Below are 20,643 nucleotides of genomic sequence, written 5' to 3'. Positions count from 1 at the left end.
GGTTTGTTCAGAGCCATCTGCTTGGGGGGGAATATATACGCCTGTGATTATGATCGAAGAGAATTCCCTTGGTAGATAATGCGGTCAACATTTGATTGTGAGGAATTCTAAATCAGGTGAACAGAAGGACTTGAGTTTCTGTATGTTGTTGTGACCACACCACATCTCGTTAACCATAAAGCATACGCCCCCGCCCCTCTTCTTACCAGAAAGATGTTTGTTTCTGTCGGCCCGATGCGTGGAGAAACCAGCTGTCTGCACCGACTCCGATAGCGTCTCTCGAGTGAGCCATGTTTCCGTGAAGCAAAGAACGTTACAGTCTCTGATGTCCCTCTGGAATGCTACCCTTGCTCGGATTTCATCAACCTTGTTGTCAAGAGACTGGACATTGGCGAGAAGTATGCTAGGGAGTGGTGCGCGATATACCCGTCTCCGGAGTCTGACCAGAAGACTGCTTCGTTTCCCTCTTTTACGAAGTTGTTGTTTTGGGTCGCCGGCTGGGATCCATTCCGTTGTCCTGGGTGAAAGGCAGAACACAGGATCCGCTTCGGGAAAGTCATATTCTTGGTCGTACTGATGGTGAGTTGACGCTGCTCTTATATTCAGTAGTTCTTCTCGACTGTATGTAATGAAACTTAAGATGACCTGGGGTACCGATGTAAGAAATAACACGTAAAAAAAAACAAAAAACTTCATAGTTTCCTAGGAACGCGAAGCAAGGCGGCCATCTCTGTCGGCGCCGGAAGTGTTCCAATGGCACATTGTGTTAGCTAATCCAAGTTTATCATTTTAAAAGGCTAATTGATCATTATATTGTAATTATGTTAGCACAGCTGAAAACTGTTGTGCTGATTATTGAAACAATAAAACTGGCCTTTTTTTAGACTAGTTGAGTATCTGGAGCATCAGCATTTGTGGGTTCGATTACAGGCTCAAAATGGCTAGAAACAAAGAACTTTCTTCTGAAACTCGTCAGTCTATTCTTATTATGAGAAATGAAGGCTATTCCATGCGACAAATTGCCAAGAAACTGAAGATCTGGTACAACGCTGTGTACTACTCTATTCACAGAAAAGCGCAAACTGGCTCTAACCAGAATAGAAAGAGGAGTGAGAGGGGCCTTTTCTTTTTATTGGCCAGTCTGAGATATCTTTGCAACTATTGGCCAGTCTGATTTTCTTTGCAACTCTGCCTAGAAGGCCAGCGTCCCGGAGTCGTCTCCTCATTGTTGATGTTGAGACTGGTGTTGAGCGGGCACTATTTAATGAAGCTGCCAGTTGACGATTTGTGAGGCGTCTGTTTCTCAAACTAGACACTCTAATGTACTTGTCCTCTTACTTAGTTGTGCAACTGGGCCTCCCACTCCTCTTTCTTTTATAATCCGCCCAACAGTTTTCAGCTGTGCTAACATAATTGCAAAAGGGTTTTCTAATGATCAATTAGCCTTTTAAAATGACAAACGTGGATTAGCTAACACAACGTGCCATTGGAACACAGGAGTTGTCAGGTTATCCCTAGGAGAGGTGGGTGTGGAGTCAGGCGCAGGAGAGTAAGAATTGCAAGAATGGCGTTTTATTATAAGTCCATCAACAGAACAGGCACAGGACCACAACAGCAGCCACTAAAACCCAGGAACGCATTCCAGTACAACACGGAGGAAACACTCCTAACCGAACGTTCGGGAAAACAGTCCCGTGAAAACACCTGTATAACAGAACAAACAAAAACGCAACCCAAACCAACAACAGATACACAAACACTCCCGCACAAAACCTAGCGGGTATGGTGAGATAAATACCCCACTGATTAACCTAAACTAGACACAGGTGAACACAAGACAGACAAAACCAAACAAAAAAGAAAAGGGATCGGTGGCAGCTAGTAGACCGGTGACGACGGCCGCCGAGCGAACAGGGAGAAGAGCCACCTTCGGTGGAAGTCGTGACAGTACCCGCCCTCTGACACGCGCCGATGCCGGCCTCGAGGACGACCCGGAGGGCGAGGAGCAGGACGATCTGGATGGAGGCTATGGAACTCACCCAGCAGAGATGGGTCCAAGATGTCCCCCACCGGCACCCAGCACCTCTCCTCCGGACCGTACCCCTCCCAATCCACGAGGTACTGCAGGCCCCCCACCTGACGAGAGTCCAGGATGGAACATACTGTGTACGCAGGGGGCCCCCTCGATGTCCAGGGGGGGCGGAGGGACCTCCCGCACCTCAACGTCCTGCAGTGGACCAGCTACCACCGGCCTGAGGAGAGACACATGAAACGAGGGGTTAATACGATAGTAAGGGGGAGCTGTAACCCCAAAAACCGTGGGCCCAGCTTCCGGCATGGCAGGCAGAGGGGCAGGTTTTGGATTGAGAGACAGACCCGGTCCCCCAGTGCGAACACGGGGGCCTCACTGCAGTGGCAGTCAGCGCTCTCCTTCTGCCGCCCACCGGCCCATTTCAGGGATTCCTGGATGGCTCTCCAGGTCTCCTTTGAGCGCTGCACGCATTCCTCCACCGCAGGAGCCTCAGTCTGGCTCTGATGCCACGGTACCAGGACCGACTGATAGCCCAACACGCACTGAAAGTGCCGGAAGTCGTGTGTAAACAGGGCCTCCGCAGTCTGTAGGGCCGTAGGGAGACAGGGCAAAGGGAGGAGACGGCAGGACTTAGAAAACCGATCCACAACGACCAGGATCATGGTGTTACCCTGTGACGGAGGAAGATCGGCGAGGAAGACCACCGACAGGTGTGACAAAGTCTGCTGTGGAACGAGGAGGGGCTGTAACTTCCCTCTAGGCAGGTGTCTAGGAGCCTTACACTGGGCGCACACTGAACAGGAGGAGACATAAACCCTCACGTCCTTGGCCAAGGTGGGTCACCAGTACTTCCCCCTAAGACCCCGCACCGTCTTATCAATCGACGCCCGCTCGATGTCCGCATCCACCTCACATACCACTGGTGCCACCAGACAAGAGGGCGGAAGTATGGGGGTGGGATCGATGGACCGCTCCTCTGTATCATAGAGACGGGACAGTGCGTCGGCCTTAGCATTACGGGAACCTGGTCTATTTGAGATGGTGAAACGGAATCTGGTGAAAAACATCGGCCACCCTACCTGACGAGGATTCAGTCTTCTCACCGCCCGGATGTACTCCAGATTACGGTGGTCAGTCCAGATGCGAAAAAAGTGTTGCGCCCCCTCAAGCCAATGTCTCCAGACCTTCAGAGCTTTTACCACAGCCAGCAACTCCCGGTCCCCCACATCATAGTTTTGCTCTGCCAGACTGAGCTTCCTCAAAAAGAAAGCACAGGGGCGAAGCTTCAGTGGCGTGCCCAAGCACTGTGATAGCACGGCTCCAACACTAGCCTCGGACGCGTCCACCTCCACTATGAGTGCCAAGGAGGGGTCCGGATGCGCCAATACGGGAGAATCGGAAAACAAAGCCTTCAGATGACCAAAAGCTCTATCTGCCTCCGCCGGACCACCGCAAACGCACCGCCCCCCCCTTCAGCAGTGAGGTAATGGGAGCAGCCACCTGCCCAAAACCCCAGCGAAATCTCCGGTAGTAATTGACAAACCCTACAAACCGCTTCACCTCCTTTACCGTGGTTGGAATCGGCCAAATACGCACGGCCGCAATGCGGTCACACTCGATCACCACCCCAGATGTGGAAATGCGATAATGCGATACCCCAGGAAAGAGGCGGCTTGTTTGGAGAACACACATTTCTCGGCCTTGGCGTGCAGGTACCCTGCGCACCAGAGACACATGCACGGCGCATGTGGCGGAATAGATCAGAATGTCATCGATGTAAACCACCACACCCTGCCCATGCAGGTCCCTGAGAATCTCGTCTACAAATGATTGGAGAACGGCTGGAGCATTTTTCAACCCATACGGCATGACGAGGTACTCATAATGGCCAGATTTGGTACTAAACGTGGTTTTCCACTCATCTCCCTTCCGGATACGCACCAAGTTATATGCACTCCTGAGATCCAGTTTTGTGAAGAACTGTGCTCCGTAAAATGACTCCACCGCCATGGCGATGAGAGGTAGTGGGTAACTGAACCCCACTGTGATGGAATTTAGATCTCTATAGTCAATGCACGGATGCAGACCTCCCTCCTCCTTCTTCACGAAAAAGAAACTTGAGGAGGCAAGTGACGTGGAGGGCTGAATGTACCCATGTCCCAGAGATTCGGTGACATATGTCTCCATAGCCACCGTCTCCTCCTGTGACAGAGGATACACGTGACTCCTGGGAAGTGCAGCGTTCACCTGGAGGTTTATCGCACAATCCCCTCGTCGATGAGGTGGTAATTGGGTCGCCCTCTTTTTTACAGAAAGCGATAGCCAAATCGGCATATCCGGGAGGAATGCGCACGGTGGAGACTTGGTCCGGACTCTCCACCTTCGTCGCACCGTTGAAAACTACCACACACCTACATGAGCACTCCTCTGACCACCCCTTAAGGGGCCCGTTTCCATGAAATTTTGGGATTGTGATAAGCGCGAGCCGAATCCCGCTGGGGCCTGATGCCGCAGGAGAAGGTGGTGGTGCAGGCTGGAGAGTGGCTGAAGACGGGGTAGGGAGGCCGCTCCTCTCCCATCTCTCCATTCTCGCCATCACTTGATCCATGGCCACCCCCAGGCGGTGTAGAACAGCTGTATGCTGGAGGACGTGCTCCTCCATGGACGGGGAGGGAGCGTCTGCTCCTGCTGACTCCATGATTTCCGGCGCAGGATTCTGTCAGGTTCTCCCTAGGAGAGGTGGGTGTGGAGTCAGGCGAAGGAGAGTAAGAATTTCAAGAAGGGCGTTTTATTATAAGTCCATCAACAGAACAGGCACAGGACCACAACAGCAGCCACTAAAACCAGGAATGCAGTCCAGTACAACACGGAGGAAACACTCCTCTGACTAACTGAACGTGTGGGAAAACAGTCCCGTGAATACACCTGTTTAACAGAACATACAAAAACGCAACACAAACCAACGACAGATACTGTCACGTTCTGACCGTAGTTCCTTTTTTATGTCTTTATTTTACTTGTTCAGGCCGTGAGTTGGGGTGGGCATTCTGTTTTGTTCTGTTGTTATATTTCTATGTGTTTGGCCAAGTATGGTTCTCAGTCAGAGGCAGGTGTCAGTCGTTGTCTCTGACTGGGAGCCATATTTAGGTAACCTGTTTTCTATTCTGTTTTGTGGATGGTTGTATCCTGTGTTCGTGTTTTCGCCATACGGGACTGTTTCAGTTGTTTGTTTGTACTTTTGTTATTTTGTTCAGTGTTCTGTTGATTCATTAAATATATCATTATGGACACTTACCATGCTGCACATTGGTCTGATCCTTGCTACTTCTCCTCTGAAGAAGAGGAATTCCGTTACAGATACACAAACACTCCCCCACAAAACCTAGCGGGTAGGTCGAGATAAATACCCCACTGATTAACCTAAACTAGACACTGGTGAAAACAGGACAGACAAAACCAAATGAAAAAGAAGGGGAATCGGTTGCAGATAGTAGACCGGCGACGACGACCGCCAAGCGCCGCCGAACAGGGAGAGAAGCCACCTTCGGTGGAAGTCGTGACAGGAGTGATGGTTGCTGATAATGGGCCTCTGTACGCCTATATAGATATTCCATACAAAATGTGACGTTTCCAGCTACAATAGTCATCTACAACATTAACAATGTCTACACTGTATTTCTGATCAATTTGATGTTATTTTAATGGATAAAAAAATGTGCTTTTCTTTCAAAAGCAAGGGCATTTCTAAGTGACCCCAAAACTTTGAACGATACTGTATATATTTTCCAGAACATTAACCATGTGTGTTCTCTTGTTTTGTACTGTTCTGTAGTTTCGACCCAATGATTCGTCTCACAAACAAATAACTTTGCGTTCTGCAGGCCCAGGCATGGATCAAAGTGGGCGGGACATTCAATGACATCATCAAGAGATATGCTGGACCCTATGTCAGAGAGGTGTTTTTTGTCTTGCTAATAGCCCTTGTGAAAACAATTGTTAGAATTTTTTTACATCTAATATCGAAGGGGCTTTTATATCATTATAATGCAGGGTTAATAATAATAATAATAATCGTTGAATAACAGATCGAATCTCGGAACTCATTAAGGGGCCGCTTCTGTCTTCAATAATCATTAATTCCGAAAGTTAAACCCTTAGGTTTTAGGCCTGCAGTAGGTTATAATAATCCATGCATTCTGGGAATGTTAAAAAGTCCAAACGTTATGGGTGGAGTTAGAATTTTGGCTGTCAGAAGTATTAAAATCAACCAATGTCAGCCTTTAAATGCAAGAGGCTATTGTCCTGCTAATAGTCCATCATGGTTGGATGGATTATTTTCTATTCCAATGTTTTGAATGAATGTATTAATTACAGTAATTTACCATTCTCATTCTCGGAGTCTTGGCTGATTTCCTTTGATTTTCCCATGATGTCAAGCAAAGAGACACTCAGTTTGAAGGTCGGCCTTGAAATACATCCACAGGTACACCTCCAATTGACTCAAATTATGTCAATTGGCCTATCAGAAGTTTCTAAAGCCATGACGTCATTTTATGGAATTTCCAAGTTTTTTAAAGGCACAGTCAACTTAAGAGTACGTAAACTTCTGACCTACTGGAATTGTGATGAATTATAAGTGAAATAATCTATGTATATACAATTGTTGGAAAAAGTACTTGTGTCATGCACAAAGTAGATGTCCTAACCGACTTGCCAAAACTATCGTTTGTTAACAAGAAATTTGTGGAGTGGTTGAAAAATGAGTTTTTATGAGTCCAACCTAAGTGTATGTAAACTTCCAACTTCAACTGTATATATTTTTATTTAGACCATTTTCTTTTTAAACAATCTTGGTCTTTAATGCAGGGCCGACAGACATGTTCCTTACTTTTCCCCCTTCCACTTGATAAAGGTTCCAATTGATAACGTCTTTTCATAAACCATGTGCCATGGAATCGGTACATCGAAAATCTCTTCTCAACTATTTTGCGATCTATATTTTATTTCACCTTTATTTAACCAGGTAGGCCAGTTGAGAACAAGTTCTCATTTACAACTGCGACTTGGCCAAGATAAAGCAAAGCAGTGCGACAAAATCAACAACATAGAGTTACACATAAACAAACGTACAGTCAATAACACAATAGAAAAATGTTGGACAGTGTGTGCAAATGTAGAAGAGTAGGGAGGTAAGGCAATAAATAGTCCACGGAGGCAAAATAATTACAATTTAGCATTAACACTGGAGTGATAGATGTGCAGATAATGTGCAAGTAGAGATACTGGGGTGAAAAAGAGCAAGAGGATAAGTAACAATATGGGGATGAGGTAGTTGGGTGTGCTATTTACGGATTGGCTGTGTACAGGTACAGTGATCTGCTCTGACAGCTGATGCTTAAAGTTAGAGAGGAAGATATAAGACTCCAGCTTCAGTGATTTTTGCAATTCGTTTCAGTCATTGGCAGCAAGGCGGCCAAAGAAAGTGTTTGGGGGTGACCAGTGAAATATACCTGCTGGAGTGCTACGGGTGGGTGTTGCTGTGGTGACCAGTGAGCTGAGATAAGGCAGGGCTTTACCTAGCATAGATTTATAGTTGACCTGGTGCCAGTGGGTTTGGTGACAAATATGTAGTGAGGGACAGCCAACGAGAGCATACAGGTCGCAGTGGTGGGTAGTATATGGGGCTTTGGTGACAAAACGGGTGGCACTGTGATAGACTACATCCAATTTGCTAGTGTTGGAGGCTATTTTGTAAATGACATCGCCGAAGTCAAGGATCGGTAGACTAGTCAGTTTTACGAGGTTATGTTTGGCAGCATGAATGAAGGAGGCTTTGATGCAAAATAGGAAGCCGATTCTAGATCTAATTTTGGATTGTGAGTCTGGAAGGAGAGTTTACAGTCTAACCAGACACCTAGGTATTTGTAGTTGTCCACATATTCTAAGTCAGAACTGTCCAGAGTAGTGGTGCCAGTCGGGTGGGAGGTTACGGGCAGCAATCGGTTGAAGAGCATGCACTTAGTTTAACTTGCATTTAAAAAGCAGTTGGAGGCCTCGGAAGGAGTGTTGTACTGCATTGAAGCTCGTTTGGAGGTTTGTTAGCACAGTGTCCAAGGAAGGGCCAGATGTATACAGAATGGTGTCGTCTGCGTGGAGGTCAATCAGAGAATCACCAGCAGCAAGAGCGATCATTGATATATACAGAGAAAAGAGTCGGCCCGAGAATTGAACCCTGTGGCACCCCCATAGAGACTGCCAGAGGTCCGGACAACAGGCCCTCCGATTTGACACACTGAACTCTACCTGAGAAGAAGTTGGTGAACCAGGCGAGGCAGTCATTTGAGAAGCCAAGGCTATTGAGTCTGCCGATAAGAATGCGGTGATTGACAGAGTCAAAAGCCTTGGCCAGGTCGATGAAGACGGCTGCACAGTACTGTCTTTAATCGATGGTGGTTATGATATTGTTTAGGACCTTGAGCGTGGCTGAGGTGCACCCATGACCAGCTCGGAAACCAGATTGCATAGTGGAGAAGGTACGGTGGGATTCGAAATGGTCGGTGATCTTTTTGTTAACTTGGCTTTCGAAGATTTTAGAAAGGCAGGGCAGGATGGATATAGGTCTATAACAGTTTGGGTCTAGAGTGTCTCCCCCTCTGAAGATGGGGATGACCGCGGCAGCTTTGCAATCTTTGGGGATCTCAGATGATGAATAGGCTAGTAATAGGGGTTGCAACAATTTCGGTGGATAATTCCTAGAAAGGGAGGATCCAGATTGTCTAGCCCTGCTGATTTGTAGGGATCCAGATTTTGTAGCTCTTTAGGAACATCAGCTGTCTGGATTTGGGTGAAGGAGAAGCGGGGGCGAATGGGGGATGCTTATTTAAGATGTTGAGGAAAACACTTTTAAAGAGCAACCAGGCATCCTCTACTGACGGGATGAAGTCAATATCCTTCTAGGATACCCGGGCCAGGTCGATTAGAAAGGCCTGCTTGCTGAAGTGTTTTAGGGAGTGTTTGACAGTGTTGAGGGGTGGTCGTTTGACTGCAGACCCATTACGCAAGCAGGCAACGAGGCAATGATCGCTGAGATCCTGTTTGAAGACAGCAGAGGTGTAATTAGAGGGCAAGTTGGTCAGGATCATATTTAAGAGGGTGCCCATGGTTACGGATTTAGGGATGTACCTGGTAGGTTTCTTGTTAATTTGTATGAGATTGAGGGAATCTAGCTTAGATTGTAGGACGGCCGGGGTGTTAAGGATGTCCCAGTTTAGGTCACCTAACCGTATGAACTCTGAAGATAGATGTGGGGCAATCAATTCACATATGGTGTCCAGGGTACAGCTGGGGGCTGAACGGGGTCTATAACAAGCGGCAACAGTGAGAGACTTGTTTAAGGAAAGGAGGATTTTTAAAAGTAGAAGCTTGAATTGTTTGGGCACAGAACTGGATAGTATGACATAACTCTCCAGGCTATCTCTGTAGTAGACTGCAACTCTGCCACCTTTGGCAGTTCTATCTTGTCAGAAGATGTTATAGTTAGGGATGGAAATTTCAGGATTTTTGGTGGCCTTCTTAAGCCAGGATTCAGACATGGCTAGGACATCTGGGTTGGCGGAGTGTGCTAAAGCAGTGAATAAAACAAACTTGGGGAGGAGGCTTCTAATGTTAACATGCATGAAACCAAGGCTTTTACTGTTACAGAAGTCAACAAATGAGAGCGCCTGTAGAATGGGAGTGGTGCTGGGGGCTGCAGGGCCTGGGTTAACCTCTAAATAACCAGAGGAAGAGAGGAGGAGTAGGATAAGGGTACAGCTAAAGGCTATAAGAACTGGTCGTCTAGTACGTTCGGAACAGAGTGTAAAAGGAGCAGATTTCTGGGCACGGAAGAATAGATTCAAGGAGTTGGACAGAGACGTTAGCCAGGAGTAGCCACTCAGATAGCAACTAGCTAGCTGCACTGATCCGGTGTAAAGGTTCAGAGTTTACGTTAGGAATCTGGAGATGTGGAGATGTGGTAGAGAAAAAGCAGTCCGATATGCTCTGGGTTGATATCGCATTGTGCAGACTGGCAGGAATTGACTGGGTTGATGTTCGAGTTAACGGTGATGACCGCTAGCAGTGGCTAACTGACTACTAGCTAGTAGCTAGTTAGCTGGCTAGCTTCTGATGGGGATTCCGATTCAAAAGTGTAAAAAATAGCAGATCCGTAACACATTAGGTGAGGCGGGTTGCAGGAGAGTATGTTCAGTCCGTAGATGGAAATGGAGATAAAAAAATATATCCGAAATTTATACGAAGAAAAATATATACACATGGGACGGGACAAGACAAACAGACGTCTGACTGCTACGCCATCTTGGATCACTTCACTGTAATATCACTATGACACAGCTGTCAATTTTTGGGGTCCTTGAATGAAACTGATATATATTTTTATATATCACAATTTTCTTTAACCAATTTTGGTCTTTAATGCAGGGCCGACAGACAAGTTCCTTACTTTTTCCCCCTTCCACTTGATAAAGCTTCCAATTGATTATTTTTTTTAGTATATTTGAATTTAACCACAATATTTGTTGTATTATTTGTTCTGTATTTTCTGGTGGATTTAAATGAAATTGCAACCATCATCTATGGTTTGTTTAAAAAAATAACGATATTTTGGAGATGATTTCATTTTCAAATACCCGAAAGTGAGCGGTTGTAATCTGAATAAAGGGAAAAAGTCCATTATTGAACTTGGGGTGAGACAATAGGCCCTTTAATTTTGTCTGGCTTGCCATTAAAAAAAAATCACAAAAGAATTGCTCATATAATTTAAACAGGTCGCTAGGTGTAGGCAAAACCATAAGCAAATAGGTAAACTGTGATTTGACTAAAGAGTTAATCAGGGTGATTTTTCCACAAATAGAAAGGTATTTTCATTAAGGAGTCCACACAAAGGAGGTGGAGTTCCAGAGCTCACAGGTGTGCCTGGCATGGATTGACTCCATCTCGTTCCTCACCCTCTTCAACGCGTCATTCTGCGCCTGACTCTCCGCCAATGACGAGAGACTCTCCTCCAATACCACCTGGGTCTAGACCAATGCATCAGCTGATTCATTTTACAATCACGGGTTTCAGTTAGGACAATATGGCGCTGTACAACGGGACTGGTTGGAAGTAGGCCTTAGCTACTAAGGGACTGCAAGTGAAGAGCAAAATAATCCTAACATTTCCAAATAAAAATCTGATTGATTTATCAGTGGTGCAGGGGTCTAATGCACTGCATCTCAGTCCCTGGTTCGAATCCAGGCTGCATCACATCCAACTATGATTGGGAGTCCCATAGGGGGGAGCACAATTGGCCCAGTGTTGTCCAGGTTTGGCCGGAGTAGACCACCATTGTAAATAAAAATGTATTCTTAACTGACTTGCCCAAGACCAGTCCCCATGCTCTGTGATTCAATTATATTTATTCCCCTTTGTCCTGCTGATAGTTGAAATAAACATCTGCATTTTTATCATTTTATTAACGAAAGCATAAATTCTGTACAGTATATGCTTGATCTGACATTTTGAGGTTGCATGAGATCACTAATTACAAATATAAAACTTTAGAGTACTAAATACATTGCAAATTTGGGGGATTTCTTTTCACACCTACTGTAGCCGAGCTATTACACTGTTATTCTGCCCTTGAGTTGCGTTCCCATGCAAAACTATACAGAGGGCTAACAACTAAGTCTTCAATAAAACTCCCAAGGCGTGACTTTTCTTGAATGAATATATTGAAAATGTTTATGTTGTAAAACTGCAAAATACAGAAAAGAATATACTTTAGTATTCAATTCACACCAACATACTGTAGCTGTACATTAAACATTTGAAATTGCATAAATACAAAGCATGCGCTAAGGTACCATGCATCTGGCACGATGCCAAACCATATAGCTAATTGTTACTCATATGGCAATTGGGTCCTTTCATTACTCTAATAAAGTACAACCATCTTTGTAGAATAACAAATAACATATTACACTACAAACAGTAACAAACTACAGTATTGTATATTTTACAATTCGTTTGCATGACGCATGAGCAAAGTAATACAGCTAACGACATTGCAATTTGTGAGTAAATGCAACCAACCTACATTGATATGTAAGCAACTCTATCAATAACAAGATTATCATCATTAGCTAAATGCTTGAATCGAACTTACAAACAAATATTTTCCAAGACTGAAGCGTGACAAGAAATAACTACATTGAAAGACCTGAACCGTAGCGTTGTTTGTAGCTGCTTCTATGCGTGCAGAACAAATTCTCTACTTCCTGTTTGCGTAGTCTTTCTAAGTATCAGAAAGCTCCACTAGGGGGCTAATAACACCATTGAACACAATGAAAATCCAATTTAACCATTGTAATAAAATAATCTGTTACCTTCTAACAGGATGGCAGCACAACTATCCTTTTGTAAAGGTTGAAGAGTCTATTGTTGTGCTAATAGACCTTCCTTGAAACGGTGTTTGCAGAACTCACAGCCTGCTACACTTGTGAAAAACAAAATGCCTCCAGCTGTCCATCACTACTGTAAATAAAAACACAGCTTATTTTAGGGGCTTTTAATTAATTAGAATGCAGGGTTAATAATAATAATAATTTTGACACAATAAATTACAAATCAAGTCTTTTTCCGATTTTCGTTTTTCAAATTTAAAAACAAAAAATATTAGCCGTTTTCCGTTTTTTTCCAAGTCATCTTTTGAATCAAATAACCAATTATCCATAAGCACGTAGACCATTTTTGTTCAACCTCCCCTTACTCAGAATATATCATTTTCATAGTCATGGCATGCTCTGTGTAAGAGCTATTCAAGATTGAAATATTAGATCCTATTATTTAAAACAAAAACAAAAAAGTGAGGATTTTTATCCCTCCAACTCTGTTTCAGAATATACCTTATTCAAAGTTATGGCATGCTTGGTTCAATAGCTATTTACGAAAGAAAACCGAATATCCACCAAATCCAGTAAAAAACGAATTTTGCATCAGCGCTAAACCGAGCCCACGCCCTCTCAGAAGCCCTTCCCCTAACGTCTAGCCTACAGTCCCAGGAGTCTCTACTTTGTGCGCATGTGCAGAGAAACTACCGCTTGTTATTATTGTAAGAATAATTCCTCTTATGAAAATGGCGTCGAGTCAGGGAGGTGTGGGAGCCGTAACTGCTCTTCCAAACCATCACTTATCCAACGGACCTCACTGGAACCCGGGGATCAACCAGCATCAGCTCCACACGGCCCGGAGTTTAGACCGCGCTCTGGAGGATGCTGTGTGCTCAGGGACGTTGAATCTTAGCGGGAGGAAGCTGAGAGACTACCCTGGACTGTGCTATGATCTTACTGATACAACGCAGGCAGGTGGGTTTCCGAAGTGCTCGCTGTTCCTGAGACCCGCTGGCTTCAGCTGGTTGAACAAATAGGCGTGCCATGCAACAAGGTAGCAAAATATAAATACAATTGGTGCGCACTATTATATTAGCCTACCATGGGCTATTTTCACAAACAGCTCTGTTTGATGAATAGTGCAATAGACACAGTGTTGCATTGGCTTTCTTATCGTGGTGTCTTCGCAAGAAATAGAATGGCTGAGCTGAATGTGTAAAAATGTGCCATAGTATTCACGTTCTCTACAATTGTGATTGCAATACCGCGGCAACGGCTTGTTTAGTTGTTTTGGTCGTTTACTCTCCAATCTCTCCCTTGTTGATACCATATGCATGAATGAAATGACAAGCGCAGCCAAGTCAGGGCGATAGAGTGGCTTTACATTAACCTACATTTAGATGGTGAGTAGCCTGGCTAGGTGAAGCAAATTATTAGCGAATGGGAAGATGAATCGTAAAACCTTGCCCAATGAATATTTATGCATGTTCACTGAAATGCTATTTTGTCTCCGGCAGACGAAGACAAAAGATACGCCGTCTCCATAGCCACAATGATGGGTGTATAGGCGCATTACCCCCTTAGGGATGTACGAGATCGATTTGGATTGAACAGACACATTCGTTTAATTTCTGTTGAATCATAATTTTAAGTGAATAGATATGAAATTAGCAAATGTATATTTTATTCTCAAGAGGTCAAATATCACATGTCGATTTGAGAGTACAATGTATGCTGTTCATGTGGTTGAACACACAGCAGGCCTATACTATACACTATCAATAGCCTACAGTTTATTGAATCCATGTAGATAGCTTATGTATGTTTTGGCAGAATGAAGCATGAATTTGTCTTATGAAATGATGATGCTGCTGGATTCCCACACTGCAGGGTCTAATAGCCAACTGTACATCATGCATGTGGTGCCTGATTGTGTGGCCTCTGAAACCAGGTGGTGGAATTATTGATGGTGGTGATGAGAGACAGAATGCAGTTCAACATACTGAGCTTCATGCTTGTTATTACATGGCTGGACAATTTTTAGGGCCTTCCTCTGACACTGCCGGTGTAGAGGTCCTGGATGGCAGGTAGCTTTGCCCCAGTGATGTACTGGGCCGTACGCACTAACCTCTGTAGTGCCTTGCGATCGGAGGCCGAGCAGTTGCCATACCAGGCAGTGATGCAAGCAGTCAGGATGGTGCAGAGGTAGAACCTTTTGAGGATCTGAGGACCCATGCCAAATCTTTTCAGTCTCCTGAGGGGGAATATGTGTTGTCGTACCCTCTTCATGACTGTCTTGGTGTGCTTGGACCATTTTAGTTTGTTGGTGATGTGGACACCAAGGAACTTGAGGCTCTCAACCGGCTCCACTACAGCCCCGTCGATGAGAAGGGGGCGTGATCGGTCCTCTTTTTCCTGTAGTCCACAATCATCTCCTTTGTCTTGATCACGTTGAGGGAGAGGTTGTTGTCCTTGCACCACATGGCCTGGTCTCTGACCTCCTCCCTATAGGCTGTCTCGTCAGTGATCAGGCCTACCACTGTTGTGTCATCGGCAAACTTGATGATGGTGTTGGAGTCGTGCCTGGCTATGCAGTCATGAGTGAACAGGTAGTACAGAAGGGGTCTGAGCATGCACCCCTGAGAGGCCCCTGTGTTGAGGATCAGAATGGCGGATGTGTTGTTCCCTAACATTACCACTTGGGGGTAGCCCGTCAGGAAGTCCAGCATCCAGTTGCAGAGGGAGGTGTTTAGTCCCAGGGTGCTTAGCTTATTGATGAGGGAACTATGGTGTTGAACACTGAGCGGCCAGTAGCATTCTCACATAGGTTATTCCTTTTGTCCAGGTGGGAATGGGCAGTGTGGAGTGCAATAGAGATTGCATCATCTGTGGATCTGTTAAGGTGGTATGCAAATTGGAGTGGGTCTAGGGTTTCTGGGATAATGGTGTTAATGTGAGCCATGACTAGCCTTTTAAAGGACTTCATTACTACAGATGTGAGTGCTACGGGTCGGTAGTCATTTAGGTAGGTTACCTTTAGTGTTCTTGGGCACAGAGACTATGGTTGTCTGCTTAAAACATGTTGGTGTTACAGACTCGGACAGGGAGAGGTTGAAAATGTCAGTGAAGACACTTGCCAGTTGGTCAGCACATGCTCGGAGTACACGTCCTGGTTATCCGTCTGGCCCTGCGGCCTTGTGAAAGTTGACGTGTTTAAAGGTCTTACTCATATCGGCTGTGGAGAGCGCGATCACAGAGTCTTCCGGAACAGCTTGTGCTCTCATGCATGTTTCAGTGTTATTTGCTTCGAAACGACCGTAGAAGTCATTTAGCTCATCTGGTAGGCTCGTGTCACTGGGCAACTCTCGGCTGTGCTTCCCTTTGTCGTAGAGGTCGACCGATATATTATTTTTTTCAACGCCGATACCAATTATTGGAGGACCAAAAAAGCAGATACCGATTAATCGGCCTATATATATATATTTATTTATATTATATATATATATTATATATATTTTTAAATATGTATTTGTAATAATGACAATTACAACAATACTGAATGAACACTTATTTTAACTTAATATAATACATCAATAAAATCAATTTAGCCTCAAGTAGATAATGGAACATGTTCAATTTGGTTTAAATAATGCAAAAACAAAGTGTTGGAGAAGAACGTAAAAGTGCAATATGTGCTATGTAAGAAAGCTAATGTTTCAGTTCCTTGCTCAGAACATATGAAAGCTGGTGGTTCCTTTTAACACGAGTCTTCAATATTCCCAGGTAAGAAGTTTTAGGTTGTAGTTATTATAGGACTATTTCCCTGTATACCATTAGTCTTTCATTAACCTTTGACTATTGGATGTTCTTATAGGCACTTTATTAGTATAGCCTCCGTCCCTCTCCTCACTCCTCCCTGGGCTCGAACCAGCAACACAAAGACAACGGCCTACACATCGAAGCAGCGTTACCCATGCAGAGCAAGGGAAACAACCACCCCAAGGCTCAGAGCGAGTGAAGTTTGAAACGCTATTAGCGTGCGCTAACTAGTCAGCCATTTCACTTCGGTCACACCAGCCTCATCTCGGGAGTTGATAGGTTTGAAGTCATAAACAGTGCAATGCTTGACGCACAACGAAGAGCTGCTGGCAAAACGCACGAAAGTGCTGTTTGAATGAATGTTTACGCGCCTGCTTCTGCCTACCACCGCTGAGTCAGATACTTAGATAGTTGTATGCTACTATGCTCAGTCAGATTATATGCAACACAGGACACGCTAGATAATATCTAGTAATATCATCAACCATGTGTAGTTAACTAGTGATTATGATTGATTGTTTTTTATAAGACAAGTTTAATGCTAGCTAGCAACATACCTTGGCTTACCGCATTTGCGTAACAGGCAGTTTCCTTGTGGAGTACAATGAGAGAGAGGCAGGTCGTTATTGCGTTGGACTAATTAACTGTAAGGTTGCAAGATTGGATCCCCTGAGCTGACGAGGTGAAAATCTGTCTTTCTGCCCTTGAACGAGGCAGTTAACCCACCATTCCTCGGCCGTCATTGAAAGTAAAAATGTGTTCTTAACTGACTTGCCTATTTAAATAAAGATGAAATAAATTTGTAAAAAAATGTTGTTTTTTTGGCAAATCGGCGCCCAAAAATACAGATTTCTGATTGTTATGAAAACTTGAAATCGGCCCGAATTAGTCGGCCATTCCGATTAATCGGTCGACCTCTACTTGTAGTCTGTAATGGTTTGCAAGCCCTGCCACATCCAACGAACACCAGTGCTGGTGTAGTATGATTCGATCTTAGTCCTGTATTGATGCTTTGCCTGAGGGCATAGCGGGATTTCTTATAAGCTTCTGGGTTAGAGTCCCGCTTCTTGAAAGAGTCAGCTCTAGCCTTTAACTCAGTGCAGATGTTGCCTGTAATCCATGTCTTCTGGTTGGGGTATGTATGTACGGTCACTGTGGGGATGACATCATCGATGCACTTATTGATGAAGCCCATGACTGATGTTGTGTACTCCTCAATGCCATCGGAGGAATCCCGGAACATATTCCAGTCTGTGCTAGCAAAACAGTCCTGTAGCTTAGCATCTGCTTCATCTGACCACTTTTTTATTGTTCATGTTATTGGTGCTTCCTGCTTTAATTTTTGCTTGTAAGCAGGAATCGGGAGGATAGAATTGTGGTCAGATTTACCAAATGGAGGGCAATGGAGAGCTTTGTTTGCATCTCTGTGTGTGGAGTAAAGGTGGTCCAGAGTTTTTTTTTTTTTTTTTTTCTCTCCCCCCTCTGGTTTCACCTTTAACATGCTGATAGAAATTTGGTAAGATCGGTTTGTTTCCCTGCATTAAAGTCTCCGGCCACTAGGAGCGCCGCCTCTGGGTGAGCGTTTTTCTGTTTGCTTGTGGCTGAATACAGCTCATTTAGTGCAGTCTTTGTGCCAGCATCAGTCTGTGGTGGTATGTAGACAGCTACGAAATATACTCTATCTACCTAGAGAGTTTTTATTTGTATCTCATGATAAGCTGTAGACCACACTAACTCAGGTGAGCAAAACCTTGAGACTTGAGGCTGCTGTTCTATCCTGCGAGTACAGCGCACAACCAGCCGGCTGTATGTTGATAATGTTGTCATTCAGCCACAAATCCGCGAAGCATAAGATATTACAGTTTTGAATGTCCTGTTGGTAGTTTAATCTTCCACGTAGGTCATCGATTTTATTTTCCAAAGATTGCACGTTTGCTAGCAGAATAGAAGGCAGTGGGGGTTTATTCGATTGCCTATGAGTTCTCAGAAGGCAGCCCGCCCACCGGCCCCTTTTTTCTCCGACTTCTCTTCACGCAAATGACGGAGATCTGGGCCTGTTCCCAGGAAAGCACTATGTTATTCAGGTTGGGCTCGTCGGACTCATTAAAGGAAAAAAAGGATTCTGCCAGTTTGTGGTGAGTAATCACAGTTCTGATGTCCAGAAGTTATTTTCAGTCATAAGAGACCATATCAGCAACATGTACAAAATAAGTTACAAACACCACAAAGAAACAAACAAAAAAACACAATTGGATAGGAACATGTAAAACGTCAACATTCTTCTCCGGCGCCATCTTAGCTGGCAAGCCTGCAGAAATCACTGAAGATGGTGACTCATATATCCCTCACTAGCTTTAAGCACCAGCTGTCAGAGCAGCTTACAGATCACTGCTGCACCTGTACATAGCCCATCTGTAAATAACCCATCCAACTACTTCATCGCCATACTGTTATTTTATTTATTTTGCTTCCTTGCACCCCAGTATCTTTACTTGCACGCTCATCTTCTGCACATCTATCACTCCATTGTTTAATTGCTATATTGTAATTATTTCACCACAATGGCCTATTGAACAGGCTAGTAATAGGGGTTGCAACAATTTCGCAGATAATTTTAGAAAGAGAGGGTCCAGATTGTCTAGCCCGGCTGATTTGTAGGGGTCCAGATTTTGCAGCTCTTTCAGAACATCGGCTATCTGGATTTGGGTAAAGGAGAAATGGTGGGAGCTTTGGCGGGTTGCTGTGGAGGGTGCCGGGCAGTTGACCGGGGTTGGGGTAGCCATGTGGAAAGCATGGCCAGCCGTAGAGAAATGCTTATTAAAATTCTCAATTATAGTGGATTTATTGGTGGTGACAATGTTTCCTAGCCTCAGAGCAGTGGGCAGCTGGGAGGAGGTGCTCTTATTCTCCATGGACTTTAGTGTCCCAGAACTTTTTTTAGTTAGTACTACAGGATGCAACTTTCTGTTTTAAAAAGCTTGCCTTAGAAAAGCTAACTGCCTGTGTATATTTGTTCCTAACTTCCCCGAAAAGTTGCATATCACAGGGGCTATTCAATGCTAATGCAGAATGCCACAGGATGTTTTTGTGCTGGTCAAGGGCAGACAGGTCTGGCGTGAACCAAGGACTATATCTATTCCTAGTTCTACATTTTTTGAGAGGGGCATGCTTATTTAAGATGGTGAGGAAGGCACTTTTAAAGAATAGCCAGGCATCATCTACTGATGGGATGATGTCAATGTCATTCCAGGATACCCCGGCCAGGTTGATTAGAAAGGCCTGCTCGCAGAAGTGTTTCAGGGAGCGTTTGACAGTGATGAGGGGTGGTCGTTTGGTCGCAGACCCATTACGGATGCAGGCAATGAAGCAGCGATCGCTGAGATCTTGATTGAAAACAGCAGAGGTGTATTTGGAGGGCAAATTAGTTAGGATAACATCTATGAGGGTGCCTGTGTTTACTGATTTGGGGTTGTACCTGGTAGGTTCATTGATCATTTGTGTGAGATTGAGGGCATCAAGTTTAGTTTGTAGGATGGCCGAGGTGTTAAGCATGTCCCAGTTTAGGTCACCTAGTAGCACGAGCTCAGAAGATAGATGGGGGGCAATCAGTTCACATATAGTATCGAGGGCACAGCTGGGGGCAGAGGGAGGTCTATAGCAAGTGGAAACAGTGAGAGATTTGTTTCTGGAAAGGTGAATTTTTAGAAGTAGAAGCTCATTGTTTGGGTACAGACTTAGCCTGCAGAGTTCTGTATTACTCTCTATCTTTGCAGTAGTTTGCAACACTGGGGGCAACACTGCCCCCTTTGGCAGTTCTATCTTGGCGAAAAACGTTATAGTTAGCAATGGCGATTTCAGGGTTTTTGGTGGTTTTCCTAAGCCAGGATTCAGATTTATTTATATAGCCCTTCGTACATCAGCTGATATCTCAAAGTGCTGTACAGAAACCCAGCCTAAAACCCCAAACAGCAAGCAATGCAGGTGTAGAAGCACAGTGGCTAGGAAAAACTCCCTAGAAAGGCCAAAACCTAGGAAGAAACCTAGAGAGGAACCAGGTTATGTGGGGTGGCCAGTCCTCTTCTGGCTGTGCCGGGTGGAGATTATAACAGAACATGGCCAAGATGTTCAAATGTTCATAAATGACCAGCATGGTCAAATAATAATAAGGCAGAACAGTTGAAACTGGAGCAGCAGCACGGCCAGGTGGACTGGGGACAGCAAGGAGTCATCATGTCAGGTAGTCCTGGGGCATGGTCCTAGGGCTCAGGTCCTCCCAGAAAGAGAGAGAGAATGAGAGAATTAGAGAAGGCACACTTAGATTCACACAGGACACCGAATAGGACAGGAGAAGTACTCCAGATATAA

The 20,643-nt window shown here is 44.7% G+C and overlaps 1 protein-coding gene across 5 annotated transcripts in view; it reads left to right on the top strand.

Moving 5' to 3' along the window:
- The first annotated feature begins 13,163 nt into the window (after positions 1–13,163).
- Positions 13,164–20,643, top strand: part of LOC135550381 (leucine-rich repeat and calponin homology domain-containing protein 2-like) — an 81,845-nt gene continuing 74,365 nt past the window's right edge. For all 5 annotated transcript variants that reach the window (XM_064981120.1, XM_064981118.1, XM_064981117.1 and 2 more), the window contains exon 1: positions 13,164–13,434. In XM_064981120.1, coding sequence (XP_064837192.1) covers positions 13,200–13,434 — 235 coding nt within the window. In that variant the 5' untranslated portion in view covers positions 13,164–13,199. The remainder of the gene's footprint in view (positions 13,435–20,643) is intronic.

This window comes from Oncorhynchus masou, chromosome 12 (assembly GCF_036934945.1).
Source record: "Oncorhynchus masou masou isolate Uvic2021 chromosome 12, UVic_Omas_1.1, whole genome shotgun sequence".
Lineage (NCBI taxonomy): Eukaryota > Metazoa > Chordata > Actinopteri > Salmoniformes > Salmonidae > Oncorhynchus > Oncorhynchus masou.
This window is presented reverse-complemented; position numbering and strand designations above follow the sequence as displayed.